The sequence below is a fragment of the Megalobrama amblycephala genome, linkage group LG6 (assembly GCF_018812025.1).
Source record: "Megalobrama amblycephala isolate DHTTF-2021 linkage group LG6, ASM1881202v1, whole genome shotgun sequence".
Lineage (NCBI taxonomy): Eukaryota > Metazoa > Chordata > Actinopteri > Cypriniformes > Xenocyprididae > Megalobrama > Megalobrama amblycephala.
In genome coordinates this window covers 41,624,700-41,645,002 of record NC_063049.1, presented here as the reverse complement: position 1 = coordinate 41,645,002, position 20,303 = coordinate 41,624,700, and the positions used below count along the sequence as shown (strand labels likewise).

General features: G+C 36.6%; 1 protein-coding gene across 4 annotated transcripts in view; it reads right to left on the bottom strand.

The window, feature by feature from the left end:
* Positions 1-20,303, bottom strand: part of grb14 (growth factor receptor-bound protein 14) — a 91,529-nt gene that overhangs the window by 6,154 nt on the left and 65,072 nt on the right. For all 4 annotated transcript variants that reach the window (XM_048194671.1, XM_048194672.1, XM_048194674.1 and 1 more), the window contains 7 exons: positions 18,045-18,201; positions 14,389-14,510; positions 12,744-12,818; positions 11,886-12,023; positions 7,320-7,430; positions 5,970-6,065; positions 2,778-2,840 (listed from right to left, as the gene is read on the bottom strand). In XM_048194671.1, the coding sequence (XP_048050628.1) occupies positions 2,778-2,840; positions 5,970-6,065; positions 7,320-7,430; positions 11,886-12,023; positions 12,744-12,818; positions 14,389-14,510; positions 18,045-18,201 (762 nt within the window). The remainder of the gene's footprint in view (positions 1-2,777; positions 2,841-5,969; positions 6,066-7,319; positions 7,431-11,885; positions 12,024-12,743; positions 12,819-14,388; positions 14,511-18,044; positions 18,202-20,303) is intronic.

Genomic DNA, 20,303 nt, shown 5'->3' with positions numbered 1-20,303 from the left:
TGACAATCCTCATTTTGTCTGCGTGAGATTCTCCAGCTTTGTTATTGTTGAGCTGCTAAAGCTCCACCCTCTTCTGGAAAGGGGGCCGGCAGCAGCAGCTCATTTGCATTTAAAGGGACACACACAAAAACTGTGTTTTTGCTCACACCCAAATAGGAGCAAATTTGACAAGCTATAATAAATGATCTGTGGGGTATTTTGAACTGAAACTTCAGACACATTCTGGGAACACCAGAGACTTATATTACATCTTGTGAAAGGGGCATTATAGATCCCCTTTAAAACAAAACATTAATCTGGTTAAAGATCAGTTCTCAGACCTTTCTGAGTCGAGACAAGTCACATTTATTATTATAGCGCTTTATACAATATAGAGTTTCAAATCAGATTCATGGTATTAAACAGGAAAATAATAGTATCATCATAAAACAAAAATTGACAATTGTTATTTTTTTAATGTAGTATTTATTGTAAATTACGTTATTATTTTCTTAATTCATGTGCCTTGGTAATCTTTAATCAAAATAACTTCCTCTCCCTCTTGCATACAGCGACATCTCTTCTCTTCTCTGATGACGTGTTTACTGGCACAAGGGCGGAGCAACCAACCTGTCACTCACATGAGATCCACCAATAGCAAACCACAACCATCTAATCAATTCCCCATGGACAAAATCAAGTCCCATCCTGCCTTTTTCTTGTTCTAAAAGCCATTTCACTCAGATATACGTCACAGACTATTGCAACATCTGTTTCATGCCAACTTTAATGCTGTAAAAACCAATTATAAAACAAATTCAATTTCCGCTGTAAAGCAGCTCTACAGAAGATAATGTCATTAGATCATCTAGGAATTCTACGAATCTCAGTCGTCTGAGATCATCTACACATTCAGAGCCAGATTTGATTTGCTCTCTCTCTCTCTCTCTCTCTCTCTGATGGAGCAGAAGAGGAATTTTGTTATTCTTATACATGAACACTGGTTACTTTGTTCAGATGCTCTTAAGGATTTTGAGTTGTGGGGGGCTTATGGCTGTGCTGGTTTTCAAGAGCACACTCACTTATCTAACAAAAGAAGCATTTCCTTTCCACAGTGATCCCTATAGTGAGAGAAGCAGTGACTATGACATCTGAAAGGTCCTTAATCTCAGCCATGTGTTCGTATCCATACAAACGCACTAATACACAAGCTGTGAGGGTTTACAACACTGGATGACAGAATCATTCCACAAAGACAACAGCTTCACCTCATTCTGCATCAACTGCTTCTTTGTGTTTGAGTAACAAAGTGAAGGAAATAAATAAAGGAAATACCTCATCCATGTCATACTTTGCCCCAAAATCAGAAGAAATAAGAAATTTTATTTTGTTTGAATGTGAAGCTCATTTTTTTAAATGCTGCAACTGATTTGCATTGTGATATTATTTCCATGATGAATAAAGAAAAGTGGCTGCGGCCTCTAAACATATGGAAAACAACTTGTTTTAATCAATTGGATATGAAAATAATTGTATTGTTAATTACTATTTTGAAGTGTCGTGTTCTGAAGGAACACAACAGAAGTGAAGGAGTAAATAGGATGGATAAAGTTCACTACTTCTGTCTCGTGTGCTTTATTGCTTACTAACTCCTGACAGATAATGTAATAGTGTATATGGAATAATTAATTGCGTGTTATATATTCAGAATTGTGAGTTTTAAAGTCAGAATTGCGAGATATAAAGTCAGAATTACGAGATATAAAGTCAGAATTGCGAGATATAAAGTCAGAATTGCGAGTTATAAAGTCAGAATTGCGAGATATAAAGTCAGAATCGCGAGTTATAAAGTCAGAATTGCGAGTTTTAAAGTCAGAATTGCGAGTTATAAAGTCAGAATTGCTAGTTATAAAGTCAGAATTGCGAGATATAAAGTCAGAATTGCTAGTTTTAAAGTCAGAATTGCGAGTTATAAAGTCAGAATTGTGTGATATAAAGTCAGAATTGCGAGTTATAAAGTCAGAATTGCGAGATATAAAGTCAGAATTGCTAGTTTTAAAGTCAGAATTGCGAGTTATAAAGTCAGAATTGCGAGTTATGAAGTCAGAATTGCGAGATATAAAGTCAGAATTGCGAGTTATAAAGTCAGAATTGCGAGATATAAAGTCAGAATCGTGAGTTATAAAGTCAGAATTGCGAGTTATAAAGTCAGAATTGCGAGTTATAAAGTCAGAATTGCGAGATATAAAGTCAGAATTGCTAGTTTTAAAGTCAGAATTGCGAGATATAAAGTCAGAATTGCGAGTTATAAAGTCAGAATCGTGAGTTATAAAGTCAGAATTGCGAGTTATAAAGTCAGAATCGCGAGATATAAAGTCAGAATTGCGAGTTTTAAAGTCAGAATTGCAAGTTATAAAGTCAGAATTGTGAGTTATAAAGTCAGAATTATGAGATATAAACTTACAAATTTGAGAAAAACAAATTGAATTGTGAGATAAAAACTCAGAATTATTGGCTGTTTTATTCCAAAAGAGAAACAAGCTTCCATAGAAATATTTAAGTTCCCCACACAAAATGTTTACTTATCCACAAAGTTTAAACTTTTGAGTTTGAAGTCTTCTTAAAACAATAAAGTGTGTTCTGATGAAAAAAGGATGTGCTGAGCAAAAATGACAGTATTTCACTGCTGATTTCCATTGTATGACTGTAACATGTGTTTATGCTTATCACGGAGCTTCTCAATACTTTAATCATTCTGCTGTGCTAAACATACATCACAGTCTGTGTCTGGAGCTCACCATTGGAGAACTCTTCTGCTTCTGATACGGCTGGATGAAGTTCTGGTAAAGCTGCATGCCATACTGTAAATAAACAAACAAACAAACACATTATAGCTCTGTTCCAACGTACTGTAAACTGCCTACATAGGCATTTGTAACTTGAGAAGCTGCAGTTAGCTGTTTAATGGGGCAAAATCTGAACAGATTTAATTTAGGCTTTTATTCGCATATAAGCATTGATCAGCGAACATAACAGAAGCTCAGCAGTACTTGCTTGATGTGTGAGAACAAACCTCATTGATTCTTATGCTTGAGCTTCCATTTGCCAAAACTGAATGCTGTAAACACTGTTTGCTGATCAATATTTATATGTGAATAAAAGCCTAAATTAAATCTGCCCATAAAGCGTTCATCAAGGGCCCTATCATACACCCAGTGCAATGCGGCACCAGGTGCGACAAGTGTTTTTTGCTAGTTTCAGCCCGACGCAGTTATCATTTTCATGTCCTGTGCCACATTGTTTACATAGCAAATGCACTTGCGCCCATGGGCGTGCTGGTCTGAAAACGAGGTGTGTTCAGGCGCATTGTTGGCACGTTGCTATTTTGAGGCAGCTGAAATAGACTGCACCATTGACCAACAAAAACCTGCTCTAAAGTCAATGGCGCAATATTTGTTTTGTTATTTGTTATAAGAGCATGTTAGTATTATGCATCTACACCACGTTCCAAATTATTATGCAAGTGACATATCAGTAAGATTTCAGTAGAATAAACGTTTAGTTTTTCTAAGAAAATGTTTGTTTGTTTATTTATCCATGTCTTTTTAGATAACTGATATCAATCTCAGACAAAATAATTTGCCAGGTCTATGGAAACCCTACTTAGAGGTTGTTCCACATTATTAAGCAAGTCACAGTTCTCATGAAATATGGGGAGGAAGAAAGATCTTTCTGAAGATGAAAAGCATCAAATGGTGCAATGATGTGCAAAAGGCATGAAAACAACTAATATTTTGTGAAAACTAAATGGAGATTATCAAATTATCATAAGATTTGTGAGTGATTTAGAGCACAGCAGAACTCGGTCAGATAAAGGTTTATTAATGAAAGTTCCTGTCAAAAAAATTAATTGTATTAAAAGGGCAGCTATAAAAAAAAGCCAGTGTTGAGCAGCAAACAGGTATTTGAAGGCTGCTGGTGTCTCTGGAGTCTCAAGAAGCTCTCCATGCAGGCTGGCAGTTGTGCGTAAAGATGCATTTTAGACACCACTAACCAAAGCTCACAAAGAGAAACATTTACAGTGGGTTTAGAAATACATGAAGACTCATTTTTAAATAGTTTTATTCACTGACTAATGCCGTACTACAATGGCTGGTCTAAATGGATGGATTTCTGGATGGTTGGTGAATGGCCACCACGTTCCAACAAGACTGCGACGTCAGCAAGGAGCTGGCGGGTGATGATTTGGGCTGGATTATTGGGAAGTGAGATGGAAGGTCCCTTTAGGGTCTCTGAGGGTATTAAAATGACTTTTGCAAGATATGTGAAGTTCATAACTGGCCATTTTCAGCTATGATATTAAAAGGAGGATAGTGCCTTCTGAAATACAATGCACTATGCACTATCCCATGCTGCAAAAAAAACAGCACAGCAATAAAACTGTTTGAAAATGTATTTCTACACCCACTGTAAATGTTTCTCTTTGTTAGGTTTGGTTAGTGGTGGATAAAATGCATCTTTACACACAACTGCCAGCCTGCATGGAGAGCTTCTTGAGACTCCAGAGACACAGCAGCTTCAAATACCTGTTTGCTGCTCAACACTGGCTTTTTTTTATAGCTGCCCTTTTAATACAATACATTTTTATGACAGGAACTTTCCTTAATAAGCCTTTATCTGACCGAGTTCTTCTGTGCTCTAAATCACTCACAAATCTTATGATAATTTGATAATCTCCATTCAGTTTCACAAAATATTAGTTGTTTTCATGCCTTTTGCACAACATTGGACCATTTCATGATTTTCATCTTCAGAAAGATCTTTCTTCCTCCCAATATTGCATGAGAACTCTGACTTGCTTAATAATGTGGAACAACGTCTGAGTAGGGTTTCCATAGATCTGGCAAATTATTTTGTCTGAGATTGATATCAGTTATCTAAAAAGACATGGATAAATAAGCAAACATACATTTTCTTAGAAAAGCTAAAATCTGAATGTTTATTCTACTGAAATCTTACTGATATGTCACTTGCATAATAATTTGGAACGCAGTGTATATGCGGGTGCACAGGGACACGCAGCAACACACAAACATGCCAAATATTAAAAATAAAAGGATTACAATGTAAAAGATTATTATTGTGTGCATAAAGATAACAATGCTTTGGTGGAATCCAGCTTTAACCTCGCGCACGAGCAGATCCGTTTCCTCACTAGAGAAGTGTTCAGTTTTTTCGCTTGCAAATTACATCATGTAAACAGCGAATCCGCCATGGCGCGAGTGTAACTGGCTTTTAAAGGGAATAGGAGATGAGACTTTGATTGGTTTATTGCATATTACGCCCAAAGCACACCCATTACTCATTAAGAGACTAGGTACAACCCTTTTGGACCATGCACCGACCATTTTTCCCATCTTTTCCCAGCCGTGCGATTTAGACCATGAGCTTAGATAGTTAAAATGGGGCTTTAAGTGTCTCTTCAGAAGTCTTGGATTATACTGCTAGATTCATATGGATTTATTTATTACGTTTTGAAGCATTAGAGTTTTGGGTGAATAGACTTTGAGGGACATAAATATCTCAGATTTCATTATAATATCTTCATTTGTGTTCCAAAGATGAACAAAAGTCTTATGGGTTTGGAACAACATGAGGGTAAGTAAATGATGACAGAACCTTTATTTTTCTGTGAACTAACTCTTTAAGCTAAAAATATACTTGATTTTTTTTTTTTTTTTTTTTTTTTTTTTTCATATACAGGAGGAACTGTAAAAGACAACTTCTATTATTGATTGCTATCAGGATGTGAAGAGAGTTTTAACCAGTATAACAAAAAGTGCCTACCCTGTCTTTAAAATGCCGCCTATATAGGTAGCTCAATAGGTTTTAACACAGATTGGGTTTCTTCCAAGGGATCAGCATGGCCACCGTCACTAGGGGATACAATGGCAACAAACCTTACAGAGAGAGAGAGAGGGAGTTCTCACCTTGAAGAGGCGCATGGCTGTAACCCAACACGTCCTGGTTTGCTCATCATCTGCACAGAGCAGTTTCAGGTCACGTGCAGAATTTGACTTGCTTGCCTGGATATGAAGAGACATCAACCCTTTAGAGCTCAGTTTTCTTTTCAAGAGTCCATATTATGCCCTTTTACAAAGCCTTGATTTTGTTTTTAGGCTCTACTAGATTATGTTTCCATGTTTGAATGTTCAAGAAACACATTATTTTTCACATATTCTCCATTGTTGCAGCTCCTCTCTTCCCAGTCTGTCAGTAACGCTCTGTTTAGTTCCTGTCTCTATGAAGCTCCTCCTTCTGAAATGCTCAGTGTGCTCTGATTGGTCGGCTAGATTAGCGTGTTGTGATTGGTAAAGCGCTTCGAGTGTGTTCAGGAAATGCCACGCCCCTTACCATAACCACAAGTTTCAACACTCTACTACCTACCTCAACCAAGCCCCGCCCCTTTATTTTGCATATGCCTTGGGTGGGAATTATTTAAATGAGGAATATTGTGTCCTTTTTTGCACAGATCTCTGAAATACTTCATTGCTGCCATTCTGTGCTCTAATAGTTGCATTTTGTCTCTTATTTTCCTTCCTTGTACACCTTTATTTCATTTTTAATTAATTTATCTATTTATTTATTTTATCAGTATATTTATTCATCCATTTTTCAATTTCCATTTTCTTTCTTATGTACATTTTTATGACAATTTTTTAATCATTTATATGCAAAGCACTTTGAAATAATATTGTACAAAGTGTGTGCTATATAAATAAATTAGACTTGTATTTCCTAATAATTTTTATGATGCTAAAGTGTATAATTGACCACTGTCCCAGAAGCTTTGCTAAAGTTTCATGTGTCTTGTATCACTACACTATCTCTTTCTTTCTCATATAACAAAACAGCAAGCAATATTACACCTCCATTTATTTATTTACTTGGTAAGTATCCATATGATAAGCGGTGCAATGGTCATTATTGCAAAATAACTATCATCCTTTAACTCATACAAAGATATGTTTTAAAGATATTTTTATTAATATTCCCAGCCACTCTCACACGTCAGAGCAGAGATCAATGTTTGTAACACTAAAGACACAATACAAAGTTCACGAAAGATAAGAAGCCAGACAGATTGTTTGATTGCAGTTTTATAAAACCCACAATAAACAATAAATCTGAGACATAATGAGGCTTATTAAATCATAAAACCACTGACCTCGACTGCTGTGGTCATGTATAATTCAGTATTACAGTGTGATTGATTATAAAACATGCACAAAAACTAAAAAAGAAACTGTAAATGAAAGAAAGTCTTTGCATTGAATTACCTTCACACAGAAGCCGTAGTCTGTCGGGGCGCCGTAAACTTTTTTGGCTGATAATAACGTGTAGACGTCACTGTCACTGAACTCTGCAATGAACTGCAGGTGTCTGGGTTCCTTCAGAAGAGAGAAAATAATAATAGTATTAATAATAATTCAACATTAAAATAGGAATTACACATCCAAAACAAACTTCATTGCTATTTATTTCTAAATAAACTACTAAATTAGCTACTAAATCTACAAAACAAACAAATTAAACAAGTTTTCTTCTCTGTTATCCAGTTCATGATCAGAATCGTTTTTCCAAAATGTGTAAATATTTACTACAAATATATGCTTTAAGACAATGTTTACATATTATGATATAGAGATAAAAAAGAATGGGCTGCAGTCAACAAGGCTGCATTTATTTGATAAAAAAAAAACAGTAAAAAAAAGTAATATTGTGAATTATTATTACAATTTAAAACAACTGCTTTCTATTTGAATAGATTTTAAAATATAACTTATGCATGATGCATGATATATCGGCCACCATATCGGTATCAGCCGATTTTTAATGTTATCGCCTGATACCGATATGGTGGCCGATATATCATGCATCATGCATAAGTTATATTTTCATGCATAAGTTATAAGTTATATTCTTATTGGCCTGATGAGAAAATGTGGCCGATATATTAAAGCCAATAAATAATGGATTATTTCCTTCAGATGAGACACTTCAGATGCGCACTGTTCGCAATGATGGTTTTGAATTGCTTGAAATATGATTAATGTCACTTAATCATAAAAGGAAAATACAGTTTAGTTCAACATGTGCAGCACAATTCTGTCATATTAGCTACATAAAATTATAATGAGAACATTATAATCGTGTTTGGACATGGCCTTTAATGGTGAGACTTTTGTTTTTGTAATCAGGCTCTCAAAAATTATATAAAAAATTGGATTTAGATTTATCAGCCAATATATCAGTTATCGGCTTTCAAATATAAAGAATTATCGGTTATCGGTATCGGCCAAAATTTTAATATCGGTGCATCCCTAATAATTTATTCATTACTCCAGTCTTAAGTGTCACATGATCCTTCAGAAATCATTCTAATATGCTGATTTGCTGCTCAATGTTGCTTATCAATGTTAAAAATGCTGCTTCATATTTTGTGGAAACTGTGATACATTTTTCTCAAGATTATGTGATGAATAGAAGGTTAAAAATTAAGAAATTAAGAAAAATATTAATTCCATAATATATAAAACATTAGGGTAACACTTTATTTTAGGGTCTTTTAACTAGTTGCTTATTGGCATGCATATTACTAGAATATTGGCTATATATATTAGTACTTATTAATCACATACTGTATTAATGCCTTATTCTGCATGACCATATTCTGCATTCTTAATCCTACCCAATACCTAAACTTAACAACTAACTTACTAACTATTAATAAGCAGTAAATTAGGAGTTTATAGTTAACAGTTTATATGTGTTCCCTATACTAAAGTGTTACCACATTTAATATAGAATATTAACTTCAGAACGCCATCTATCATAATATAGTAAACGTGTGAGGGTATATGAGGGGCGCGTGTGCTCACATTCCTGTCCAGCGTGAAGTTCCAGCAGTAAGCCTGCTGTAGCGCGGAATAAATCCAAACATGCGAGATATGAACGGCATCTCACAGACCGTCAGGACACGAGCGACACGCATGGAATTTGTAATGATATATAGAGAAGAGTATGTGTGACCGTTCACAGACATCTAGAGACAAAAGAGTTGACCTGTGCGCATGAGGAGGGAGTCTTCATAAAGCCACTGGGAATTCTGTGGAACAGGGTTAGAAATCAAAACATGATTCCTATTCAGAACATTTTACTAGAATAGTCAGGCTGTGTTTCTTGCACTGGTTTGTTTAAAATTCAACTTGCTTTGTGCTACCGCTGCTCATTTATACTTTCACATGCTTTCAAATTGGTTATCAAAAGTACAGAAGTATCTAAAGTGGGTTTAAGAACGTCTCTCAGCTTTGAACCTCATAGAATTTGTTATTTTACGCGTTTGAACTCTTTTCCAGAATTTAAATCAGTGTTGAAACCTCAAACAGAGACTAAGGCTGCTGTCTTCTCGCCCGCTCAGAAACACTGAGGGTGTAATATGCATATCCATGGCAGGAGATAGCATGGAAATGTGTTGCAATGACAGGAGCCTTATCTCAGAAATACCACTAGTATGTTTTATAGGGACATTCCATAGACATAAATGATTTTTATACTTTACAAACTGTATATTGTATTCCCTTATCCTACCTCTAAAAAGAAAACATTTTTAGATTTTCAAAAAACATAATTTAGTATGATTTATAAGCTGTTTTCCTTACGGGGACCAAAAAATGTCCCCACAGGGTCAAAGGTTTTTGGGTTATTTTTGTCCCCATAATGTAGGGCTTATCATGACCACACACACACACACACACACACACAAACAAAGCCGGGCTTTGTGTCTCACATTTATAAGCCTCACCTGTCTCGTTTCCAAACTCACAGAGACAGACAGACTAGTAAGCTAGACTAAGGTGTGGGCTCAAACTGGCAGAACTCTTTCACCTTCGACACAGAAATATAATGGCCAAAAAAAGGGAAAATACAGAGCAGAATCTGATCTGATCTGAAACAGGTATTATCGCTTGGCTGAATCACTCAGCTGTTTCTTCAATACCTTTGTTTTAAGATCATTTTTGTAAAAAAAAAAAAAAAAAAAACTTTTTTACACATTTTTCTTTTTGTTATATCAAGGTCACATTAAAGGATTAGTTCACTTCAGAATAAATATTTCCTGATAATTTGTTCACCCCCATTTCATCCAAGATATTCATGTCTTTCTTTCTTCAGTCGAAAAGAAATGAAGGTTTTTGAGGAAAACATTCCAGGATTTTTCTCCATATAGTGGAGTTCACTGGGGTTCAACGGGTTGAAGGTCCAAATGTCAGTTTCAGTGCAGCTTCAAAGAGCTCTACATGATCCCAGACGAGGAATAAGAGTCTTATCTAGAGAAATCATTGGTCATTTTCTAAAAAAAGATAAAAAATTATATACCTTTTAACCACAAATACTCATCTTGCACTGCTCTGCGATGTGCCACGCATTACGTAATCATGTTGGAAAGGTCACATGTGACGTAGGCGGAAGTATCGATCCAGTGTTTGCAAAGCGAACGTGCAAAGACTAAGTCAAACGGCCACGCGTGACCTTTCTAACATGATTACCTAATGCGTGGCACATTGCAGAGCAGTGCAAGATGAGCATTTGTGGTTAAAAGGTATATAATTTTTATCTTTTTTTAGAAATTGACCGATGGTTTCTCTAGATAAGACTCTTATTCCTCGTCTGGGATCATGTAGAGCTCTTTGAAGCTCTTGAAGACCTTCAACCCATTGGTAGCCATTGAAGTCCACTATATGGAGAAAAATCCTGGAATGTTTTCCTCAAAAACATTTATTTTCTACTGAAGAAAGAAAGACATCTTGGATGACATGTATCCTTTTATTTATTTTAACAACTTTTCAAATGCTTTATACATTTTATTGTTTTATTGGGTCTCAAACCCAGACTTCAAATTACTATGACTATAAAAAAATTATTAAATTTTAATATATGTATTTTATAGTTATAATACTATAACTATAAAATACAATTACAATTGCTATTGTGTGTGTGTGTGTGTGTGTGTGTGTGTGTGTGTATGGAGATACAATTTGAGAAATGTGAACATACAAATTTTCCAATTTCCTATCAAGCTGTTATTTAGTCAAATCATGCATTGAATATAAATTGCGTGTATTTATGATACATAAAATGCAATTAGAGATGTGGTGGGAAAAAGAAATCTCACAGAATTCTCCTCTGATGCATGTCCACTTGTGCACATTGTTGGTAGACACATTAAAAAAGGTAATGAGAGTATGAAAAGTGTTTCATGAGAGTTTATTTTCTAAAAGTCCACAGGACCAAAAGTGCCCATAGAAACAGCCTGATATCATGAAGTGAGGTCCTCTTATATCCTGAACAAAAGCTCTATTGTTGTTAAAAAAAAAAAGAGAGAGAGAGAGCAAGGGTAGTGCTGGTTGGCACAGTAGTGTGCAGGTACACAGCTCACCTGTTGTGTGACTTTGAAGGGTTCAGCACTTGGCATAGCAGGAGTGTTACACAAAATCCAGCTCAACCAGTTCTACTGAGTAAAGCCCCATAAATCTGCACTGTTACTGTAGATCTGAGTATCACATCTAGGCTGCATCAGATAAGTGTCAGAACAACAGCACCCGAATGAACTCATATAAACCAACGGCTCCTGATCTTCTGCATAATCTCACAACTCAAGACGCATTTTAGACACACAGTTCACCTTTAAGGGATTGTAATAAGTAAGAGCAAGTGGTATTGTGAATGATTAAAGCTAATCCCTGCAGACTTTGTGGCATTGAGATCAGAGGATGAAGAGTTTTAGCAAGCCAGAAACCGAACGCAGAGCAGGTGCAGCATCGGCTATGTGACGGATCTGGACCCACCTTTGATGTGCCCTTGTTGGAGAAGTACAATCCTGATCTTCTTAACACAAAGTAGAACTTCTTCCATGATTTCCTGCCATGCTCTTTGGCGTGGAGGTACCCGTGAATCTCAGGACAAGAGCTGGAACTGAGAAACGTCTGCAGGAGGAACGTCAGACACAACAAACTCAAACAAACCCTTTATCCAATTCAATTAAAGATGCACTAATTCAGTTTTATACAACAAGTTCTTTCTGGTTCTCAAATCTGATTCATGCAATATTCTAGTGATAACAGCACTCGTACCTTTTCACCGTTTGTATCACTCCGCTTGAAGCGATCTAAATCCACCATATTTTTTTGTACCACAAACTGTAGTTTTAAGAGTTTTTTAGGCAAGAATGTAGTTGTTTAGACCTGAAATATGTGACTCATATTTAATCATAGAGACTATTTTACAATTTTAGACGTTTTCAGAGATGTGAGCTCCAGGCCGTCAGCGGCCGTTCAGTGCTCGAGTACCCGCCGAGAACAGCTTCATCTCGGCCAGTGCTTCGGGGATTTCATAGTGGTTAAACACTATACTATACTAACTATAACTATACTAACTCTCTCACTCTCTAATACTGTACAAAATACAATGAGTTTCAACGAAGCGACTCAACGTTCCTTCGTTACTAGTTCTAAAGTGACATTTTAGAATTAGTAACAGAGGCTTGGTGAAACTGTCAACTTGAGATTTGAATCCGTGGCGGAAGGAAGTAGTTCTCCATTGAAATGTTGTATAAACACAATATCACACTCGTAGTTGTGCGATATGGCTGTATATCAGCATGCTGTGATTACCATACTTAATAATAATAATATGAAGATCATCACCTGTATGAGTTGTGAGTGGTTCATGATTCCATTGGTTTCACTCGATATAGACACCATGTGCTCTGGGAAAAAGTCCTGCAAAGACCATGACACACACATAAATACAATCTCCATCATCTTCACACAAATAACTCTTAGGTGAATTTCATTTGTAAGCAAACAACTACAAAAATGTGCCTGCTTCACTGATTTTTTTAAAGCTGTTTACTGTCTGTTTCTGCAACTTCTCAAGACACCCATTTCAGTGAAATCTGTCAGGTATTAGGGACATTTTATGTGTGCTATGAAAGAAATTCCTTAAAGCACCTTTGTTAAATCTGCCGCTAGGATCCGTGACCTTTAAAATCACAGGATTTAGTGTTCTGTGTTTGATTATTTAGGCATTACCTTGAATTCTTAACCAGTACAATTAAAAAGCCCTATTGTGTGTCTCTGTTTCAATCTTTAATGACCTTGAATAGGTAACTCTGGATATTTGGCTAAACTTCAGCGAATCAATTATACATTACCAGTGAGGCGTGTACACACACACACAAACATGTTGGGTTTCTAAGTTTTATGGGGATTTTCCATAGACATAATGATTTTTATACTGTACAAACTGTATTTTATATCCCCTAACCACAACCCTACCGCTAAACCTACGCATCACAGAAAACTTTCTGCATTTTTACATTTTCAAAAAACATCCCTTGATTTATAAGCTGATTTCCTCATGGGGACCAAAAAATGTCCCCACAAAGACAAAGGTATTGCCATCCTTGTGGGGACATTTCGTCCCCACAATGTAGAGTATAGACCCCTTAAAAGTTTGTAAACATTGCGACGTTTCCTGGTGGGCGGGGCTTAGCTGGAGGCAAAAAGAGACGCTGGACTCAATGTTGACAAGCGTAAGCTAGCATGTTTTAGGAGGGATTTATTAAACATAGATGCGGAAGAAGGTTCAGAACTGTCCGAATATGTACAGTCACTGACTCTGCGGGACCGTGACAGCTATTTTTGTAAATTAACTTAAGTTTTGGATATTTCCTAGACAACATATGAATTACTTTCGGGTGGTTCGGGGAATTTTGTCAAGGCTTATTGTCTAATGTAACGTAACGCTGGGCTAACTATGATTATGGCTAGCAATGTGGATTATTTGAAGAGACTATTCAAAGGATGGCACACACATCTATCGCTGTATGTTTGTTTAACATTTAAGCTAGCTAGTGTGCTGAAAGTTGGCGACTTTTCACCTATAAAACAGAAACTTGCTGATTTACTAGATAAAACCAACTCACCATTACATATGCATCGATTATTTTACCTGATATGAAGTGTGCACTGCAAACACGAGCATTATTCATGATCGTCTCCGTCCAGTCTGTACGCCGTATTGCTTTCAACCACAATTATCTTTTTGATTTCTGTGAAGGAATGTCTGCCGGGATCTGGTAAAACTATAGTTTTGAACCAAAAGTCCTGTTCCTTCTATTCTGGCAGCCAAAAACACAACAAGACGACATTTTAAAGTCAAAACCTTAAACTTTTAGCGTGCCCGCTATTAGTTCTTATTTATGTTTTGCCTCCAGCTAGAGCGGTGACGTCACAGTGACGTAGGCGATTAAGGGGTCTATACAGTTCCTGAACCAAGCACACTTACAAGAGGCTTCTTGAAGAACTCGTATTTGGCATAATTCTTCCTGAAGTACAGACAGCAGTGTGAGTCCATGCCCCAGCCAGACTGAACCTCCATAACTGACTCATGGTCTTCTATGGTTCTCTCTGGAAATCAAAAGCAAAAAGTGAGTTTAGCACTTGTTCATGAATTACCTTACATGTGCATCAAAAACATACTCTCGCCAATCATGATGTTACACCCCGTTTTTATAGCATCAAACTTACTGGAACAACGAACACCTGAACATGCATCTGCATGATAAGAACTACCTAAAATGACACTTAACCCTATCTTTGGAAAAAAAGTGTAATTGGATTTTTTAGTTTGACTCATGTCCCATTTGATTACATGGAGGGGGCGGGGTTTATGACGTATACTGCTGCCAGCCACCTGGGGGCTTCACTTTCCAGGACATGTGCGGCAGTGTTGCCAAGTCTGTGGTTTCCCGTGGTATTGGGTTACTTAGTCTTCTGGTTGAAGCAACCCCAAATAACGTGATATTTAGACCCTGGATTGTGAATTTTATCAAGGGAACCCTGCCAAAAACGCGGATTTTATCCCCCGGAAAGCAATTTTTACTGGGAAATCCCCCTCCCCCGAAACGTGATTGGGCTAGTTTTTGAACTAGTTTTGAGTAGCAATTGGGCAAGTTTTGTTGTGAAACCCTGGCAACCCTGATGTGCCGTACACTTGCTTTGAAGGCTGCTTATCCAATGAGAACATAGAGTCAGTTCTTTTGATAATATGAGATTTTACTGCCCTCGTTTGTTTCCAGCTCTGAGTTTTACCATCCTACAGCACCGTGGGCTTGACAGATTAATTATTAACACTCCTTTCAAAAATTATGCCTTGATAATGAGCAACCTTCAATAGTAATGAGAATGATGTGCGGGGGAGCTTGTTATTCCACTTTATCATTAAATATTATTCAGCTTCTGCAACCCTAAATGCAAGTTTAATGACTAAATGGAAAGCATCTGTTTAGAAGCAGCCATCTGGAAGAGTTAGACTACTGTTATCTAATACTAATTAATTCCCATAGCGTTACTGCAGTGAATGGCCAGAGATCCTCACTGCTATAATGCAATAATGTTGTTTGCATTGGCTATGATCAAATGAGCTACGTCATCTCTGTGCTGTTGATGATCTCTCTTGAATTCATGCTTTCATTTGGAGCTTAATATTTTCAGCATTTTAATTACATTTAGTATATCTATCTATTTTATCACTGCATGGCATAATTTTGCCTCCACAAATTGGTTGCTAGTAGATTTCTTAGTTGATTATTGGACAACAGCCAAATATAGTCATCTTTAGGAAACTAATGGCCCACTAAAAGTGCATGAAAATCATTGCATATTAAAACTGGTAATCACCAACTATTCCCTAGTCTCACTCATTAGGGAATAGCATGCTTCAAGTTCCCAATTTGAGCTGTTCTCAATAGAGACATCATGACACAGGGATCCTGCCAAGTGTTCCCACTGCTACCTGTGTGAAACTCCAGCAATGAGACATGTTACCAAGAAGATAAATAATGCAGGTGGCGTCTTTAACCCCGGGAAGAGGAACACCCTGCTCGAATGTGAGCAGACGGAGGCTGTTGAATGTCTGGGCACAGTCACACCAATCTGGAAACCAGCGTGCAAAGCCTGTGTTTAATTACTGCATCAGAATCGCTTCTCATCAGGCTAGAGTTATGGCCCGGTTTCCACCTGGTATTAAGATGCGTTTTGGTCGATCGGATCACAAGTGGACGAGGGAGACACATTCCTGTTGAAACCTTGTCTCCATTTTCAACCACTTCTGTCCTGATTTCTTCGAGGGGAGGGTCTATGGGGGGTTAAAGCTATATTTTTTTCAGATCTTTCGATCTAATGGACAAAATAAAAAACATACAGAGAACAGCTTTCGAGAACAGCTTTTTGAGCTTTTGCTGAGTGCTTGTTAGAAATTAGGAATGGTGAGAGAACATTATGCTTGGTACATTTTTCATCTTCAAACCAAAGAGTAGGAGGCCTTTTGCACGGTTCAAACTCATTCGACCACATGAGCATCTACACTATGATAGCAATTCGGTCGAATGCATTTTCGACTTCCTCTGGAAGTTGTCGAAAGTGGAGTAGCGCAAAACGTTTTAGACCCCGTTTACACCTGTATTTAGCGTCGTCCGCTTGTGATCCGATCGACCAAAATGCATCTTAATACCAGGTGTAAACAGGGCCTAAGAGACTAATTGACTCGTGAATAAATAATTCAGACCAGTTTTGTGATTCATTCAAAAGAACAAATCATTCATGAATCATACTTCGGTACTGCTCTCATGAACTCTCATCAATGCACCAATTTTATTGTTAAAGGGTTAGTTGACCCAAAAATGAAAATAATGTCATTAATTACTCACCCTCATGTCATTCCACACCCGTAAGACCTTCGTTCATCTTCGGAACACAAATTAAGATATTTTTGTTGAAATCCGATGACTCAGTGAGGCCTGCATAGGGAGCAATGGACACTTCCTCTCTCAAGATCCATTAATGTACTAAAAACATATTTAAATCAGTTCATGTGAGTACAGTGGTTCAATATTAATATTATAAAGCGACGAGAATATTTATGGTGCGCCAAAAAAAACCCCGAAATAACGACTTATGTAGTGATGGCTGATTTCAAAACACTGCTTCATGAAGCTTCAGAGCATAATGAATCAGCGTGTCAAATCAGCTGTTCGGAGCGCCAAAGTCATGTGATTTCAGCAGTTTGACAGTTTGACACGCGATCCGAATCATGATTCGACACAAAAGATTCATAACACTCAGAAGCTTCCTGAAGCAGTGTTTTGAAATCGGCCATCACCAAATAAGTCGTTATTTTGTTTTTTTCGACGCTCCGAAAATATTCTCGTCGCTTTATAATATTAATATTGAACCACTGTACTCAGACGAACTGATTTAAATATGTTTTTCGTACATTAATGGATCTTGAGAGAGGAAATGTCATTGCTGGCTATGCAGGCCTCACTGAGCCATCAGATTTCATCAAAAATATCTCAATTTGTGTTCTGAAGATGAACGAAGGTCTTACGGGTGTGGAACGACATGAGGGTGAGTAATTAATGACAGAATATTCATTTTTGGGTGAACTAACCCCTTTAACTAAATCTAAACCTATTTAAAAAATGTCTTTAATTAAAGTTAAACTGAAATAAAATAAAATATAAATATATACTGCATATAAACTTAAACTTAAAAACCTTAAATGTTGCCTTGGCAACAACTAAATAAAACTGAAATAAAATAAGTTGAAGTATTAAAATTATTAAAACAAAGAAAAAGAGGACAAAAGCACATAACAAACTTACTTACTACATTAAAATGAAAACCACTTTTTTTTGGAATTGTGCTCTCATGCTAATTTGCCCTGTTTAGTAAATCTGGCCCATGGACCTTTATGATTCTACCTCTTCAGAATCAGAATGTACATCCTCCTAACAATAATCAGCTTAAATGGATGATGAAATGCCCTTTATTTTTGACAGCATTACATTCCAAAAATATTCAGTTCATTCATTTGTTGCACTTTTTTGCTGCATTTGTTTCTTGTTCAGATGCTTGTTGACTCAGGAAAGAGAAGCTTACCGATACTCAGATGTGGGATCTGCTCAAACAGGGTCCAGCTGTGGTCATCAATGCAGTGGTTCTTCAGGATGAACAGCTGGCATATGTCCCGGGCAGTGATGTCACTGGGCACCTCCACTGCACGGCTGGTGTTGTCTTCACTGTATACTTTGATTACCTGCAACAAATTAAACCAGAATGAGGCTTTGACTGTATTCAAATGGAACAGTGAAATTAATTAAATGAGTTTGATTCACCCAAATAATAATTAAAGTTCATTGTACTTCATAGAAAAAAGTTGTGTGAACTCAACATTTCATTGTAAGCTCAACTTAAAGGGTTAGTTCACCCACATGTCGTTCCACACCCGTGAGATCTTCGTTCATCTTCAGAACACAAATTAAGAAATTTTTGATAAAATCTGATGGCTCAGTGAGTCCTCCATTGACAGCAAGATAATTAACACTTTCAATGCCCAGAAAGCTACTAAAGACGTATTTAAAACAGTTCATGTGACTACAGTGGTTCAACCTTAATGTTATGAAGCGACAAGAATACTTTTTGTGTGCCAAAAAAACAAAATAACGACTTTATTCAACAATATCTAGTGATGGGCGATTTCAAAACACTGCTTCATGAAGCTTTACGAATCTTTTGTTTCGAATCAGTGGTTTGGAGTGTGTATCAAACTGCAAAAGTCACGTGATTTCAGTAAACGAGGCTTCGTTACGTCATAAGTGTTTCGAAATTTCAATGGTTCACGTGTTTTGGCAGTTTAATACGCATTTCGAACCACTGATTCGAAACAAAAGATTCATAAAGCTTCATGAAGCAGTGTTTTGAAATCGCCCATCACTAGATATTGTTGAATAAAGTCGTTATTTTGTTTTATTGGTGCACAAAAAGTATTCTCGTCACTTCATAACATTAAGGTTGAACCACTGAAAATATGTCTTTAGTAGCTTTCTGGGTATTGAAAGTGTTAATTATCTTGCTGGCAATGGATTTTATCAAAAATATCTTAATTTGTGTTCCGAAGATGAACGAAGGTCTTACGGGTGTGGAACGGCATGAGGGTGAGTAATTAATGACAGATTTTTCATTTTGGGTGAACTAACCCTTTAATATGATTAAGCTGATTTGCAGCAAATTTCTAATTCCCAGCATGCATTGCATCAGATTGTATAAATAAATGTTGATATTAAGTGTTATTTTGTGAGTTTATGCACAAGATTAACATAGGGAGACATAAATTAGTGTTTAATGTTATGCTAGTTTTGTAGGGTCACCATTGTGGTGAAGAGCAGAGCCTGTGGTTAGGTTGAGGATGGGCTGCAAAACTTTCATGACCACATAGGCCTATACTGTATGTTGTTTGATTATATACATGCAAGTATATAATGACAGTCTCTTAGATCATTATAATAGCATGTGTGTATTTGCTATCTAACATTTAACTAAGATCTGAATGTGATGTTTATGTAAATTAACTGTATGTAATTAACATTATGATGAGCTGGGAGAGGCTGAGAACTGTGGGAGTGAAGGGATGCCGGTGACGTGATTGTTAATGAGAGACACCTGTGCACCACAGCTCTTGGCCCTGCCCAACTTGTCAAAAAATTTTAAATTCTACTAACGTAAAAAAAAAAAATAGTTTGTTTACTTAAATGTTGTGAGGTAATCACTCAAAATGTTTTGAGTATTCTGAACTTATTTTTACAGTGTAGCGTACTGCAATACCGCACAATATGAACTGTTTACTGCCAAATAAATAAATAAATAAATAAATAACACTACCACTCAAAAGTCTGGGGTTGGATTTTTTTTTTTTTATATATATATATTTTTGAAAAAAGTCTCTTCTGCTCACCAAGGCTGCATTTATTTGATCAAAAAAAATGTTATTACAATTCAAAATAACCGTTTCCTATGTGAATATATTTTAAAATGTAAATTCCTGTGATGCATCATTACTGCAGTCTTCAGTGTCACATGATCGTTCAGAAATCATTCTAATAGGATGATATTTAACAGTTTAAACGGTGGCTGTCACATGACCTCATCACATTGCCTTGTGCCACCCAGTTAATCTAATTGCGTGTACAATAAAAAACGTAACTTTTAGCAGGAAAGAGATGCAGATGTCATTTCCGATTCATTCATCATGCTGAAAATGGAAGGTCAAATCAAGCACATTGCATTGTTGGATACAGTACCCCACTTAAGCTCTGCGGTACACTGAACCTTTTAACAAATATAGTTAGAAAATTCACATAT